The following is a 16515-nucleotide window of genomic DNA, read 5'->3' on the forward strand; positions in this document are numbered from 1 at the left end:
TGAGGGGCATAGGTCTGATACTTTAATAATCCGTGCTCAGTCACATCCGACTCTGCAGCCCCATGGAGTAGCCAGTTGCATTTCCCAGGCAAGAATACTGGAGAGGGGTGTCACTTGGGGGGGGATCTTCCCAACCCAGGGAGCGAACCCTCCCCCGCCCCCGCCTCTTGCCTGTCCTACATTGATTGGCAGGTGGAGTCTCCCTCCAGCACCACCTGGGAAGTCCCTTAATGACGTTAGATGGATGTAACTACTCACTCCTCACTAGCCTGCCCTTCCACCTCTTCTCTGGAGGCTCGTCCCAGGACAAGCTCTTCACACTCGGGCACAGGCTTCAGTATCTCCTATATTTCAAGTCAGACTTAGACCCTGCGTAGCCATGTGGCCTTGGACAAGGTACTTCTCCAAGGCTCAGTTACTACCTTGTATGAGGATTACATGAAATAATCCATGAACGCCCCAAGCCTGGAATATTTGAAGTGCTCCTAAGTCCAGGCTGCCATCTCCCCTCTCATCTGGCCCTGTTCTCGGGGTGGCGGGTCCTTCGCGTGCTGCTTGTCCAGTGGTGGGACAGGCTCTTCTGAGCTGCCCCATGAACGGCACTGGGAGTCCCGAGGCTCGTTGATAGAGTCACTTTTATTGAGAAAGATAGTTTTAGGAACAAACCACAAAAATAATTCTTTCACTGGATTGGACTCTGTGATTTTGCAGTGAGAGGAGCCTGGATTGTGGGTGGCTCCCTAACTTCCGAACCGATCAATGACCTTCTGTATCCACCTCTTCAGGCGGAAGACGTGTGTGTAGAAGCCGTATTTTCCATCCCTGTCACAGCCTTCACCCCATGAGACGATGCCCATTTGATACCAGCGGTTGTTAGAGGGGCTCTGAGGAAGAAACATGGGGGTTCCAATAGAGTCAAGTCCAAGGGAGCAATTGTTCCTGAAACCTCGGGTCCCTCCCTGTCCACCCAGAAGGATCTACCCACCAGCTCCAGGCCTTCGGAGACGCTTACCTTCATGACGAAGGGTCCCCCGCTGTCGCCCTCACAAGCGTCCCCTCGTTTGCCTTCCCCAGGCTTGTAACCTTGAAAGAGAACCGCAGTGCTCAGGGCGCGAGCAGCTCACGCTCCAGCCACTCTCCCCTCCAGAGATGCTGCGGCTGAGTGCCCCCGACTGCTAGCCCTCCCCGACTCTGCGCACTGCCTCAGCCCGCACATCCAGCCCAGGCAGGTTTTGTCAGCTCTGCCTTCAACACGCAGCCCCAGGCCAGCTCCTCTCACCGCTTCTGCACCCGGGCCCATCACACACCACTCTCCCCCCGAACCGCTGCTTTCTCTGCCTCTCCTTTCGCTGCCTCCAAGCCAGTCTCCACCCAACAGGCAGAGCGACTTACAAAACCCACAGACTGACAGGCAGCTGAGAAAAAGGGCAGTTGCCTTTATCCAAACATCCCCAAGCACCCTCCACAAACAACGCAGAGGAACTCAAAGAACAACAGAAGCTACACCGTCAACATAAGTGTAACCCAGAGAACACCCAGACTTCAAGCTGCTTTAATGTGTCTAAAGGCAAAAGTGTTAGTCGCTCCGCTGTGTCCAACTCTTTGCAAATGCACAGACTGATGCCCACCAGGCTCCTCTGTCCGTGGAATTCTCCAGACAAGAATACTGGAGTGGGTTGCCATTTCCTTCTCCAGGGAACCTCCCCAACCCAGGGATCAAACCCACGCCTCCCGCTTTGCAGGCAGGTTTGCAGGTTCTTTACTATCTGAGCCACCAGAGAAGCCCATTAGTTAGATACATTAATTAATGTACATTTACTAATGTATCTAACTATACATTTAATATCAAAACTTATGTGGAGATGAGGAGGGGAAAATATCTTCTAGGTCAAAGAAATAGACGCATGTGAGTTAGGAATCTTGTAAATAACCCCAAATCTGCAAACTGAATAGATGAAAACCAAGTAGATCTATACAAAGATACAACAGGACAACAATAAATATGAACAAAAATAGCTCAGCCAACAAAAATTCCCAAACACAAACATGAAACAGAAGAAAACTGTGACTGAATTAAATATCAAGCGGGGAATTCCCTGATGGCCTAGTGGTTAGGATTCCAGGCTTTCACTGCTGTGACCCTGGTTCAATCCCTGGTTGGGAAACTGAGGTCCTCCAAGCCGCTCAATAGGGCCAAAAACAAGAAAAGATATCCTCAAGCAAAATTTTGGCATGTGAAAAAGAATGAATCAGAAATTCAAAAATTAAATGGACAAAACAACAGTAAGTAGTTAAAAGCAGAAAGTGGTTGAAATGGAACTCAGACTAAGGGAAGAAAGGAAGCAATGGGACCGAACTAATATGTACAATATAGTCCAAGAAAACTTCATAGAAATAAAAGGTCAGACGTGCATATTGAAAGGACCCACTGGGAACCTGGCAAAGCTGATCTAAAACACTCAGCTCTGAGACCTAGCCTAAAAACCTGAGACTTCAAAGATGAAGAAAATACCTTCAAGGCCTCCAAGTGAAGAAACCAACTCCCTTGCAAGAGCAAAAGAATTACACTTCGCATCAGACTTGGAAAACAACATTCAAAGTAAGCAACAACAAATTCAAGGGAGGAAAACTTAAACCATGGATTTTATAGCCAGTGCTGCTGAACTGGAGGTATCAAGGCTACAGAAAACCAGTTAGTTACATACAAGAACTCAGGAAATTCTTAACCCATAAAACCCTCTTGAAAAGTCTGCTAGTGTACAAGCTTCATTCAACTAGGAGATGGATGCTTCAACGAAAGGGCTGATTAACTTCCAACAAGCAGAAAAAATACAATGAAAAGTATGAGAGGAGAAAAGAAAGAAGAAAGTACACTCACTGACCGTAACTCCCTCCTACTGACGACACAACAGTTCAGTGTCAGCTTCAGCTCAGCTGCTCAGTCATGTCCAACTCTTTGCAACCCCACGGACTGCAGCCCACCAGGCTTCCCTGTCTACCACCAACTCCCAGAGCTTGTTCACACTCAAATCCATCAAGTTGGTGATGCCATCCAACCATCTCATCCTCTGTCATCCCCTTCTCCCCCCACCTTCAATCTTTCCCAGCATCAGGGTCTTTTCCAGTGAGGCAGTTCTTCACATCAGGTGGCCAAAGTATTGGAGTTTCAGCTTCAGCATCAGTCCTTCCAATGAATATTCAGGACTGATTTCCTTTAGGATGGACTGGTTGGATCTCCTTGCAGTCCAAAGGACTCTCGAGAGTCTTCTCCAACACCACAGTTCAAAAGCATCAATTCTTTGGCACTCAGCTTTCTTTATAGTCCAACTCTCACATCCATACATGACTACTGGAAAAACCACAGCTTTGACCAGACAGACCTTTGTCAGCAAAGTAATGTCTCTGCTTTTTAATATTCTGTCTAGGTTGGTCGTAGCTTTTGTTCCAAGGCGCAATCATCTTCTAATTTCATGGCTGCAGTCACCATATGCAGTGATTTTGGAGCCCAAAAAATAAAGTCTGTCACTGTCTTCACTGTTTCCCCATCCACACAACAGTTAAAAAGCTAGAAGAAACTAAGGGCGTTTCAAAAAGGGGAAAGACCAAAGATAATGACCAGAGCAAAAATGCAGCCCTTCCTAGTTATGTGAAACTGTTCGAAACAATTCACAACATCAACAACACATCTGGATCAGGAACTGCCAACGGACGTACAGTGCGGTGGTGGTTCAAGAAGTTTTGCAGAGGAGACGAGAGTCTTGAAGATGAGGAGCGTAGCGGCCGGCCACTGGAAGCTGACTAAACGATTGAGAGGATCATCAAAGCCGATCCTCTTACAGCTACACGAGGAGATGCTGAAGAACTCAATATCGACCATTCAACAGTCGTGTGGCATTTGAAGCAAATTGGAAAGGTGGAAAAGCTCAATAAGTGGGTGTCTCATGAGCTGACCACAAATCAAAAACATCGTCTTCTCTTATTCCACACAAAAACAACTAACCGTTTCTCGACTGGATTGTGATGTGCTCGCTGAGTGGACTTTATGTGACAACCAGCTCAGTTGCTGAACCAAGAAGAGGCTCCAAAGCGCTTCCCAAAGCCAACTTGCACCAAAAGAGGGCTTGGTCACTGTTAGCCGGCCTGCTGCCCGTCTGACCCTCTACAGCTTTGGGAATCCCAGAGAAACCGTTACATCTGAGACGTACGCTCAGCCCGTCGACGAGATGCACCAAACCCACAACACCTGCGGCCGGCATCGCTCAGCAGAAAGGGCCCGATTCTCCTTTGTGGCAACACTCGACCGCACACTGTGCAACCCACGCTTCAAAAGCCGAACAAACGGGGCTCAAGTTTTGCCTCATCCGCCATATTCACCTGACCTCTCGCCAACCAGCGACCAGGCCTTCAAGCATCTCAACAACCTTTTGCAGGGAATGACACTTCCACAACCAGGAGGCGGCAGAAAATGCTTTCTGAGAGTTCACTGAATCCCGAAGCACAGATTTTTATGCTACAGGAATAAGCAAACTTATTTCTCACTGACAAAAACATGTTGATAATAATGGTTCTAATTACTAAAGATGTGTTTGAGCCTAGCTATAATGATTTAAAATTCATGATCCAAAAACCGCAAAAAAAAAAAACAACGCAACTACATTTGCACCAACCTATTACTACTTCCTACACTGAGGTTGTGAACCCCTCAAAGTCATCCATGCATTTTGACCTCTTTCCATGAATCACAGATGTTCTTAATGGCATCTAGAATGGTGAGTCCTTTCCATAAGCTTTTCAATTTACTTTGCCCAGATCCATCAGAGGAATTACCATCTATGGCAGCTATAGCCTTATGAAATATATTTCTTAAAATTATAATACTTGAAAGCCAAAACCACTTCTTGACCCATGGGCTGCAGACTGGATATTGTGTTAGCAGGCATGGAAACATTAATCTTATGGAATCTTGTAGTGTGTCTTCATCAGAGCTCTTGGGTAACCAGGTACATTGTCAATGAGAAGGAATATTTTGAAAGGAATATTTTTTTCTGAGCATCAGGTGTCAACAATGGACTTAAAACAGTAATCTATATTGTAAACAGATGCGCTGTCATCAGGCTTTGCTGTTCCATTTAGGGAACACAGGAAGAGTAGATTTAACATAATTCCGAAGGGCTGGTGGCTCAAGTGGTAAAGAATCTGCCTGCAATGCAGAAGACCTGGGTTTGATCCCCAAGACAGGAAGATCCTCTGAAGAAGGCAATGGCAACCCATTCTAGTACTCCTGCCTGGAAAATTCCATAGACAGAGGAGCCTGGCTGGCTACAGTCCATGGGGTCACAAAGAATTGGACATGACTGAGCGATTAACTCTTTAAGGGCCCTAGGATTTTATTAAGGGTAAAGGAACATTGGCTTGAACTTTATGTCAGCAGCTGTATCAGCCCCTAACAAGAGAGCCAGTCTATCCTTTAAAGCTTTGAAGCCAGGCATTAACTTCTCCTCTCTAACTATGAAAGTCCTAGAGGGCATCTTCTTCCAATATAAGGCAGTTTTGTCTGCACTGGAAATCAGTGGTTTAATATAGCCATTTTCATGAATTATCTTAGCTGAATCCTCTGAATAACTTGCTGCTTCACATTGCACTTGGATATTATGAAGACAGCTTCTTTCCCTAAACCTCATGAATCAATCTCTGCTAGCTTCTAAGTCTTGGCTTAAGGGAATGTTGTGGCTAATTCTGTCCAGACCACTAAAACGTTCTTCATATCACCAATCAGGCTGTTTTGCTTTCTTATCATTTATATGTTCACCATAGAAGGCAACGGCACCCCACCCCATTACTCTTGCCTGAAAAATCCCATGGACGGAGGAGGCTGGAAGGCTGCAGTCCATGGGGTTGCTGAGGGTAGGGCACGACTGAGCAACTTCAATTTCACTTTTCACTTTCATGCATTGGAGAAGGAAATGGCAACCCACTCCAGTGTTCTTGCCTGGAGAATCCCAGGGACGGGGGAGCCTAGTGGGCTGCCGTCTATGGGGTCGCACAGAGTCAGACACGACTGAAGTGACTTAGCAGCAGCAGCAGCACTTTGAGGGGACAGGCTCACACTGCATGGCAGGCAGCATCTTAGTCCCCTGACCAGGAATTGACCCTGTGCCCCCTGCAGTGGAAGCATGGAATCTTAACCACTGAACCGCCAGGGAAGTCTCTAGAATAGCACCTTTACTTTCCCTTTAGAAGTTTTCCTTTGCACTTGCAGCTCGGCTAACTGTTTGACACCAGAGGCCTAGGTTTACATGCCTTGCTCCTTAAGCTTAATCATTTCTAGCTGTTGATTTAAGATGAGACAGGTACAGCTCTTCCTTTCACTTGAACACTTAGAGGCTATGGTAGCGTCATTAACTGGCCTAATTGCTATATTGTTGTGTCTCAGAGAATAGAGGCCCCAGGAAAGAGGGGCAGTCAGAACACAGTCCCAAAACAATTACAATAACAACATCTGATCACAGATCACCATAACAAATATAATAATGATAAAAACATTTGACACATTGTAAAAATTACTAAAATGTGACACAGAAACACGAAGTGAGCAGATGTTGGTAAAATGGCTCCCGTAGACTTGACACAAACCTTCAATTTGTACAACAAACAAACAAAAAACACAATATCTGGGAAGGGCAATAACGCAAGGCAAAACCCTAAGCATCCATCGACAAATGAACAGATGAAGAAGACAGACAGCATTACTCAGCCTTAAAAAAGAATGGAATTCTGCCATCTGCCATAACATGGATGGACCTAGAGGGTAGTGTGCTCAGCAAAATAAGAAAGACTGAGAGGGATAAATACTGTGTTATCACTTATCTGTGGAATCCAAAAAATAGAACAGATGAATATAACAAAACAGAAAGAGACTCACTGACAGAGAACAAACTAGGAATTACCAGTGGGGAAAGAGGGATGCGGAGGGGCAAGACGGAGCTGGGGGTTAAGAGAGAGAAACCACCACACACAGACTGAATAACCAAGATGTACTGAACAGCACAGGGAAATACAGCCATTATTTTGTAACAACTTTAAATGGAATATAAGCTGTCGACACACTGAATCACTATGCTGTACACCTGACACTAACATTGTGTCTCAACTATGTTTAAAATAAAATGTATAATATGTAAACAAATAAAGCGAAGCCAGGACTTGAACACAGGCCTGCGCTGTTAACGGGTCTCACCCTCCCACCCCAGCCCCGCCACACCCAGGGGACTTGCCGGCACAGAACATGTTCTCGGTGATGCGGATCCGGGTGGAGTCCTTGCACACCGGCCGCTCCACGAGAGGCAGGTTGACCACCTGGAGGACGCTGGGCTGCACCTCGGCAACGCTGGTGGTCCACGTCTCCCTCCGGTTGCCCCAGCCCGTCACCCGCCCTTTGAACCCAACCCGGAGCAGCCTTTGGGGAAGGGAGAAGGACCCAGTGAGAACAGACCCGCCCAGAAGCGTCCCGGCCCCAGCACCACCCCTTAGAGACCCGAGCCTAAGACCCCCGTGGCAGGAAGGCCCAAGGCCTGGAAATGGGAATGAGCTTCGGCAAGGTGACAGGATGTCAGAGTCGGGCCCAGAACCCAGCCCAGGCCCCTCAGCCTCGAGCCGCCCCCTCCGCCGCCCCCCGGCTGCCCTCCTGGCTGCCCCACTTGGCTGCTGTCTCCTTGTCGGGCAGGCACACGGGGTGGATGTATTCGGAGAACTCGATGGGCCTCTTGAGCTTCAGCAGGGCGATGTCCCGGTCCAGATTCTCCTTCCAGTTGTACCTGGGGTGGATGTAGATCTTGTCCAGCATGGAGATCTTTTCAATCTTCCGCTCATACCTGTGCAGACCCCAGCAGAGAAAAAAGAGAAGCTGCAGGCCACCCAGGGAGGTCGGCAGGTTCCTCAAGGAGGCAAACTGCCTGCCCTCAGGGGCCAGAAGTCAGGGTAAGCAGCAGGCCAGCTCCGCCTTGGCAGGCCCCCAGGCAGCTGCTTCTTGGCCTGAAGCTGCCCCAAGGCTCCAGAATCAAGCAGCCCAGGCAGTAGCGGGAGGGACACAGGCTGCGAGCCCTGACCCAAACAGCCTCTACTCAGGGCTCACGCCTGGGCCGCGTCCTGATGCCTGGAGGGGCGCCAAGGGCAGGCCAGGACTCTGCTCTCTGCCAAGCCTTAGCTTCTCTGTCCCCAGGTCCAAGCTTTAGTCAGGACATGGGCAAGTCGACTTTATAGCAGGGACTGCTGGGTTTTCTACCGCAAGAGACGTACACAGACACACCCCCGGTGTCTCAGAGCCACAGGGCCCGCACAGTTGGCCGCACACCCGGGGCCCCCGTACCTGGTGCGGGAGTGCTTGCCGATGCGCACCAGCAGGTCGGCCTCGGTGAAGTTCTTGTCCCAAGGCGGGTACAGGAGACAGTGGGCGGCCGTGAGGACCCAGCGGTCACTGAGGAGGCTGGCCCCACACAGCAGCTCCTGGGGGCTCTTCCGAAAGAGCATCACCTGCCTGAGGGGGGAAGCGGGAAGCATTAGCAGGTGGCAGGGTTGGGTGGCGGGCTGCCCCATTCACCAGCCTACAAGCAGAAAGGTCCGTCTAGTCAAGGCTGCGGTTTTTCCTGTGGTCATGTATGGATGTGAGAGTTGGACTGTGAAGAAGGCAGAGCGCCGAAGAATTGACGCTTTTGCACTGTGGTGTTGGAGAAGACTCTTGAGAGTCCCCTGGACAGCAAGGAAATCAAACCTGTCAATCTAAAGGAAATCAATTCTGAATATTCATTAGAAGGACTGATGCCGATGCTGCGGTCCTTTGGCCACCTGATGTGAAGAGCTGACTCACTGGAAAAGACCCTGATGCTGGAAAGATTGAAGGCAGGAGGAGAAGGGGACGACAGAGGATGAGATGGTTGGATGGCGTCACCGACTCAATGTACATGGGTTTGAGCAAACTCTGGTAGATAGTGAAGGACAGGGAAGCCTGGCGTGCTGCAATCCATGGGGTTGCAAAAAGTTGGATACGACTAGTGACTGAACAACAAAAACAAGCAGAAAGTCCCAAGTTTAAGAACTAATTGGACAGAGCTAACTGCTGGGCCCAGACCCCAGCTTGACCTGGCCACCCTTGGAGACAAGGCATCCAGGTGACACGAAAGGGCAGCCACCTGCGCTTTGCACCTCTCCTTCCCCCGCCCGCCCCCCCTCCATTGAGCTTTTTCCAGGCCAGAGCTGGCACAGCTTAGCAGAGCTCTGGGGTCAGAAGAACTGGAATTGAGTCCTGCTATGTAACCCATTCACTAACAGCATCATTTAGACGAGTCCCTTAAGGGCTCTGAGCCTCAGCTTCACCATCTGATTTGGAGAAGTAACAAACCCAAATCTAAACAGGTGCCAGTGAGGACTCGATGCGATGCTGGTGTGGGCTAGATAACCAGTGGAGCCTAAGTCTGTGATCTGAGAAGGCTCCGGGGCGCCGGGTGGGGGGCGGGATGGGGGCGCTGGGGAGGCGAGGAGCACGCACCAGGGCGCGAGGCCAACCTCCGCGTCCTGACCCTCCACGATGCGCCCCTCTATGTAGGACTCGAAAAGCTCCGTCTCCGTTTTGTCCTGCAGCTTCTTCTTCTCGAACAGGGGTCGCAGGCCACAGTCTAAGGGGCAAGCGGGCCGGTGAGAGGCGGAGCGCCGCCGCGCCCCCGCCCGCACTCCGTGATGCCCGCGCCTTACCGGCCTCCCCGGCACCGAAGGTCTTCTCGTTGAAGAAGGGCTGGAAATGGTCCTCAGACGTGCGTCCCTCGATGGCCGCGTCCGGGTCCTCACCCAGCCCGTCTCCCAGGTCTCCATCCACCGGCTCCCCTGCAGGGACCCAGACACGGGCTGCGGCTGGGCCGGGCCACGGCGCACCCGCCGCTGGACCGCCCCGGGCCCCCACCCCGGGGAGGCCATGTGGCGTGGTGGTTAAGCGCGCGCGCACCCGGGTTGCTAGCGAACCCAGCTGGCGGGCCTCACTGGCCCCAGCTGTGGGCAGGGGCTAGGCGCGCCCCTACCTGGCTCAGGAAGGCCCTCTGCACACGTGGGAAGCCTGAGGCCAGGGAAGGCTCTGCTCCCGCTCTGGCCGCCAGGCCCTGTGCTCTCTCAGGCCCCGGCCCTGCCCTCTCACCGCAGTAGTCCAGGTCACAATACTCAAAGTCGCCAGGCTGGCCGGCCACATAGCACCAGGCGCCCTCCTCATCCCCGTCTGGGTTGCGGCAGAAGTTCTCCACCAGGGGCACGGCCGGGTTGAAGTCCTGGTCCTTGCTCAGGGCCTTGGCCTGCTCGCTGCTCCAGGCAAGGCAGGGGGACCCGTGTGTGGTCACCGCCAGCCTCCCCTGGTACTCCCGGCCGCGGTCTGGGACGCACATTTCCAGTCCAGGCGACTGACTGGTGGTGGAGCCTCCCAACCGTGGGATCACCTCCACTGTGACTCGGTCCTGGCCTGGTGGGTGAGGAGAGAGAGGGGACAGAGAGCATGGGACCACAGTGGAGCCAGACAGGACAGGACGGGAAGCTCTGCCCCATGACCTTTGACCTGTATGATGTCAAGTCACTTAACCTCTCCGAGCTGCAGTCCGTTTGCCTGTGAAAGGGATTGCTAATGAGGTTTTTTTTTTGCAGGGTTGTTGAGATTTAAACAAAAGATATGGGCGCAAGTGTCTGGGGCGTGACTAGCCAGGGATAGTGCCCAGGTTTCACCTCCCGAACGATCTGTACTCGATTGCTAGTGCCCGCCAGGAGTCTAAGGGATTCTGTGTGTTCACAAAGGCCCAGTAGGAAAGAGAGCTGGATCGACTGAGGATGACAATCCATGTTTGGCAGATTGAGTTACTGGCACTAATTCGTTATCTCTGCCTGAATCCACACCCTCTGTCCTGTTATTTTATAAACAAAGTGTAGCCTCCACCTCTCGACCTTGGCCTTGATCACTTGACTTGCTCTGGCCAAAGGCATGTGGGCAGGACTGACTGCCAGTTTCTGTGCTTCTGTTCACTGTTTGGCATTTCTGCCATTCCCATGGAAGAAGCTGCAGCCTTTCTGCCTCCCTCACCATGGAAGAGCGGACCTGGACCCACCCACCCGAGCAGCCGAGCTCGGCTGGACCCACTGTTTGAAGCGGGGCCCCCCGCCAAGCCCAGCCTACATCTGGACCCCACAGACTGCGGCTGCAAGGAGCAGAGCCACCCCAGTCGACCCCCAGACACATAAAAAATAAACGCTTACTGGTGTCTGCCCCCGAGCTTTGGGGGTTTGTTGGTCATTTTGTGGGCTCTGCGGCACTATTGTGACTATAGCTAGCTGCCACGTAATGGGAATTAATAACGAGAATCATGCAGGGCCTGCTGTACGAGGCTTGCTGTTGGCGCTCAAAAAAGGGCTTATGGACTGAGATGGTTAGGAAGGGCTTCCTGGAGAGAAGGCCCCGAGCAGGAAGGAAAGCATATTTAGAATGAGTCACGTCCTGGAAGCAAGTGGAGGGAGAGGACCAGGCTGGAAGTGGACTTGGTCTGGCCTCCTGACGTCACTAACTGGGAAGTGTCGGTAACTAACCCCGGTCAGAGGGCACTGGCATCTCGATTCCTGTCCTGTGCTGCCAGCCCGCGCAGACCCATGGGCCACCGACCGCCCCCGCTCACCGCACACGGGGACGCTGCACGCTTCTCTCCGCAGAGTAGGGGATGTGGTGTAGCACCAGGGCCCAGTAATGCTGCCATCCGGGTTGCGGCAAAAATTCTCCTGCAGGTCGGCCCCCGGGTGGGTGGTAAAGTTGATTCTGGAATAGAAAGACGCTCAGCGAGAAGCCTCCCCCCACCACCCCCAGTGTCTCCTCACGACCCCAGCGTCTCAGCGGACAGGCCTGCCCGTCACTCACTCTGGCTTATGTGGGTAGCGACTCCTCCACAGCTGGCACTCGATGCCTGACCGGGTGACGCTCACGTTCCCTCGGTAGTTCATCCCCACACCTTCAGCACAGTTGCCTGCCGAGAGCCCAGTCCAGGTGTCTGACGCTGAGGACTTGTCCACCCGCCCTTCTCTCCTCATAAAGCTCTGTTGGTCCATCCCCTCCAAGCTGCTTCTGCTCCATGACCCTTAACCTGCCTTTACTCAGCACTTCCTTTGTACCCAGAAGGTCTACAACCCATTCAACAGCAGGCACCCAACACTCACTGAGCGCCCCCTGTGTGACAGCCGTGTGCCCGGCGCTGTACCCGGGACCAAGGACACAGCCACAAATAAGGCGATCAGAGCCACGGTAGGTCCCTGCCCGCACGGAGCTCATATCCAGCGGCTCCCCGCAACAGAATGAAAGCGTGAACAAGGTCCTTAAATCCGGCCCTGGTCTGCCTGTCCTGTTATCTCAGTCCTCAAGCCTAGGAGCCTTTGCACACACTCTTGCCTTGGCCTTGGAATGCTTGCCTGTTCACTCATCAGGGCATCCCACACATACAAGTAAAACTACTCCTGGGGAATGGTCCTTGATTCTGCCAGCTACTCCTGGAATTCTCTGGGCACCTGGAACAGAACTTTTCCATCAACTAATTTGATGTTTTGTCATTTTGCTTTCCTATGAAACTATGAGCTCCCTCATTCTCTTAAAATTCCCAGCACTTGACCATAGAGCCTGACAGATTGCAGAGGTTTAGTGAGAGGTCTACCAGATAAATTACTTAACCCGTGAAAGCATGGCCAGTGGTTAAAGCCACGCTGCGGGGCCTACTGCCATACTAATGGTGTATTCGGGATGCGGTGGAGGAGGGACGATGTGCCCGGAAGACCCGGCAGGGTGGTGCATTTGCACCAGTTCTTGAAGGACGGGGCAGGGTGGGGTGGTTCAGCGGTGAGGGCTTTCCACGGGGAGATAATCATGCTAACAGGGGCCAGGATCTGACATAGCTTGGCCTGTTTAGAGAAATGCCTGCTTTCAGGAAGCGGGGGCTCTGGGTTCAGGGTTGGTGCCATGCGAGAGAAAGCTAGAAGGGAATGTTAAGTTCAGAACCCACCAAGTTCACCAGTCTAAGAAGCCTGTGCTTTATTCTGGGGACAACAGGGGCGGTGTTGGAGAATGAATGTGACGTTATCGAAGCTCTGCCTTGGGGACACGGGGAAGACTGATTGGCATGGGCAGGGGCTTGGCTGAGAATGAGGCCTTAGCATTAATTCATGACGCGTTCATTCATTTCCTCCTCCACAATGAATCATCATAGGGATGATTACCAGGCATACAGCCAGGGGCAAAGACGCATCCTTGACCTCAGGAACAGAAAGGCTATGTCAGCTGCCAGAGGCCACCACCCCCCACCCCCGGGCCTCGACTCCTACCCCACCCCTAAACTGCACACGGGGGTCTCCCCACCCCCATGTCAGTTCCTCACCTTCCAGACATTCATTGAGCTTTTCTCGAGGATTTCTCGCCGACTGACAAGCTAGAAAATGCCCAGAGACACCACTGAGATTGAGGTGGGGACGGGGCAAGTAAAGGGTGGGACAGCGCTCAGAAATAGAGGAGCGGGCAGGCGATGGAAGGAAGGAACAGGGCAGGGGAGCAGGGACCGGCGGCTGGGTGGACCAGAAGGCTCTCTGGGGCGGAGCACTCTGCAGCTGGGGTCCCCAGGACTCCTCTCCCAGAGCAACGTCTTCCGCGTGCTCACCTGTGTACTTGGCCCAGAACACATCCTGAAAAACAAGGTTGAGTATGAGGCTGTGGCAGGGTCCCTTTTGCCTTTTAGAGTCAACTTTGTCTTCTCCCTATGTGCCCCTCTTTCCCTTACTCTGGTTACCCCCTGGGGACGTGAGGGGGGCTGCCTGTACCCCTCCACCCTCCCAGGTCAGCCAAGATGGAAAGGGATTTCTGCGGGTGGAGTAAACTGGCGAGGAGGAGCCCAGGAGGATCCCCCGAGAAGGGAAGGCTGCTCGGGGCTCCCGGGACACTGAGCCCCAGGCCTGACGGGAACCTCAGTGCCCGAGGGCACGGAAGTCGCAGCAGACCTAAAGCTGAGACATGTGGCCAGCGCAAGCCGCTCCAGAGATCCCAACGCAGACAGACGGCTGAAGACCGAGGAGCCCCCCTTCCCTCGAAGCCCTGGAGCCTCGCAGGACCCTGGGGCCTTGACAGAGCCAAGGCGCTGGGCGCTCCCAGAGAGACTGAGCTGCTCATCCCGGCGGCCCAGTGAAACACGACGCGATCAACAGAGAGCTGCCGAGTTCCTCGGGCCCCTGCTCTGTGCTCCTGCAGCCGGGACCCCTTGGGGGAGCCGGGCCTGCCTCACCGGGGCCTCACCGTGGCACCGGGGGACTCCAGGGCCTCGAAGGCCTCCTCTCGGCTGCACGGCTCCTCCAGGCACTCTCGCTCCAGGTTGCCCTTCCGCAGCTCCTCCAGGAAGCCCTTGTTGGCACGGCGGGCCCGCTGGAGCAGCGAGGATGCTTGCTGATGGGCCAGGAACACTGCAGGGGGGAGGAGGGTGGGACGGCGGCCACCGTGGGGGCAGGAAGCAAGCCCTGCTGGCTTCCAAAACGGAGGGAGGGGGCCTCTGGGATGGCGGCAGGCCCCGGAAGGCTGCTAATGGCAGCCCACTAGCCCCCTCCTTCCACGGGTCACCCCCAGCCCACCTTCCATATTGCCTGAGAGCAGCGGCCACTGTCTGTCTGGCCTGGAGCGCCTGGCCCCTTCCCTGAGCTGGACATGGTGCGGATCTCTCAGTGGAGACCCCAGCCCACAGACCCACACCCTGGTCTGCCAGCCTATCGCAGCTTCCAGCGCCCCCCTTACCATGCTGGCTGTGCGCGAGGCTGAACAGGGCAGCCAGGGCTAGGCACCCAGGCAGCCGTGGGCCTCGGACGCGCGCCATGGTGTGTCCGCTCCCGGCACTTCTCTGCGGGCTGGTCCTGACCCCACCGGGTTAATGTTGAACCAACATGAAGAAATCAGCCGGGAGGTGGAGGTCGGCAGTTCAGGGCCATACGGACACGCAGCTGGAGAGCCCACCCCCGCCATCCGGGAGGAAGCCCCAGAGCGGAGCCCAGAGGTGCTGCCACCGTCCAGCCTCTCCCTCTCCGGGGTCAGTGGGGTCACAGGGTTCTCCTGCAGGCTCCTTCCCACCCTAACTAATGCACGGTGATGATCGCTTTGACCTCTGTGAGCCTGTCTCCTCCTCTGGGCGGTGGGGAGAGTGTCTTGCTGTAGAGACTGAAGGAGATTCTGAACTTAGGAGGGGCTTAGTGAGCAGCAGCTGTGTGCAGGAAAGCCCGCGGGGAGGGCTGTGGAGTCCACCGTCCACACGCAAGGAAATGGAGGGCAGGGTGTGGCCAGCTGGGAGCCGGGGTCCCAAGTCCCTTCCCTGCCTGGGAGCCCAGGAGGCGTGTTCGTGTGTAGCTGGGAGGAGGAGCCGGGCCCTGGGCCTCCCAGGCCTCCGGTCTGTCTTCCTTCCCAGGTCGCCCAGGACCGGCTGCCCGCAGGAGCAGCTCAGACCCCCACGCCTGCCGGCCTCCAGGGCTGGGCCCTCCCTCTCCCTCTCCCGCTGCCTGTCTGCCCCGAGGCCGGGCCTCCCCCTCTCCCTGATTGCAGTATGAAGGGTAAATATTAGTCCTGGGTCAAACTGGGACAGAGGGCCAAAGAGCAGGAAAATGGGGCGTTCGGGTTCTGCCTCGCCGTCCTCCGGGCCTGGCTGTTTGCGGTCTGCATTGGGGTCATGTCCAGTGTGGGAAGATCGCAGGGAGAGGCCCAGGGCAGCGCAGGGGACGAGGGGTGCCAGGGAGCCAGAGACCAGGGCTCCTAGGGGTCAGCTCAACTCCTGGGTGGCCTGCTTCCACTATATATGTATATATATTTACATTATACATACACTCACTCCTATTTTTCTATGTATTTTAAAAACTGAGGTTTAGCTTGTATACAACAATGTTGAAACAACTCAGTGTTTCACTCAAACTGTTACTATACACACATCCATGTTTGGTTCAGTTCAGTTCAGTGCTCAGTCGTGTCTGGCTCTTTGCGACCCCATGAATCGCAGCACGCCAGGCCTCCCTGTCCATCACCAACTCCCAGAGTTCACTCAGACTCAAGTCCATCGAGTCCGTGATGCCATCCAGCCATCTCATCCTCGGTCGTCCCCTTCTCCTCCTGCCCCCAATCCCTCCCAGCATCAGAGTCTTTTCCAATGAGTCAACTCTTCCCATGAGGTGGCCAAAGGACTGGAGATTCAGCTTTAGCATCAGTCCTTCCAAAGAGATCCCAGGGCTGATCTCCTTCAGAATGGACTGGTTGGATCTCCTTGCAGTCCAAGGGACTCTCAAGAGTCTTCTCCAACACCACAGTTCAAATGCATCAATTCTTCGGCGCTCAGCCTTCTTCACAGTCCAACTCTCACATCCATACATGACCACTGGAAACGCCATAGCCTTAACTAGACAGACCTTAGTCGGCAAAGTAATGTCTCTGCTTTTGAATATGCTATCTAGGTTGAT

General features: G+C 53.6%; 1 protein-coding gene across 1 annotated transcript; it reads right to left on the reverse strand.

The window, feature by feature from the left end:
• F2 (coagulation factor II, thrombin) lies at positions 617 to 15188 on the reverse strand. The gene is made up of 14 exons (XM_018059136.1): positions 14819 to 15188; positions 14330 to 14493; positions 13701 to 13725; positions 13425 to 13475; positions 11924 to 12029; positions 11688 to 11824; positions 10178 to 10492; positions 9745 to 9873; positions 9542 to 9668; positions 8366 to 8533; positions 7698 to 7871; positions 7275 to 7456; positions 1013 to 1083; positions 617 to 884 (listed from the first exon to the last, which is right to left on the reverse strand). The coding sequence occupies exons 1-14, from the start codon at positions 14895 to 14897 to the stop codon at positions 741 to 743; spliced, it is 1872 nt and encodes a 623-aa protein (XP_017914625.1). The 5' UTR covers positions 14898 to 15188; the 3' UTR covers positions 617 to 740.

This window comes from Capra hircus, chromosome 15 (assembly GCF_001704415.2).
Source record: "Capra hircus breed San Clemente chromosome 15, ASM170441v1, whole genome shotgun sequence".
Lineage (NCBI taxonomy): Eukaryota > Metazoa > Chordata > Mammalia > Artiodactyla > Bovidae > Capra > Capra hircus.

What these genes read in the sequence shown, in the direction of transcription:
- F2 (XM_018059136.1), bottom strand. Translation starts at nt 14,897, where the DNA reads ATGGCGCGCGTCCGAGGCCCACGGCTGCCTGGGTGCCTAGCCCTGGCT. An exon ending in TTGTGACCTGGACTACTGCG is followed by an intron (nt 9,874 to 10,177) that starts GTGAGAGGGCAG and finishes GGGTCCCTGCAG; the next exon opens with GGGAGCCGGTGGATGGAGAC. An exon ending in CGAGAACATGTTCTGTGCCG is followed by an intron (nt 1,084 to 7,274) that starts GCAAGTCCCCTG and finishes TTCTCTTTCAAG; the next exon opens with GTTACAAGCCTGGGGAAGGC.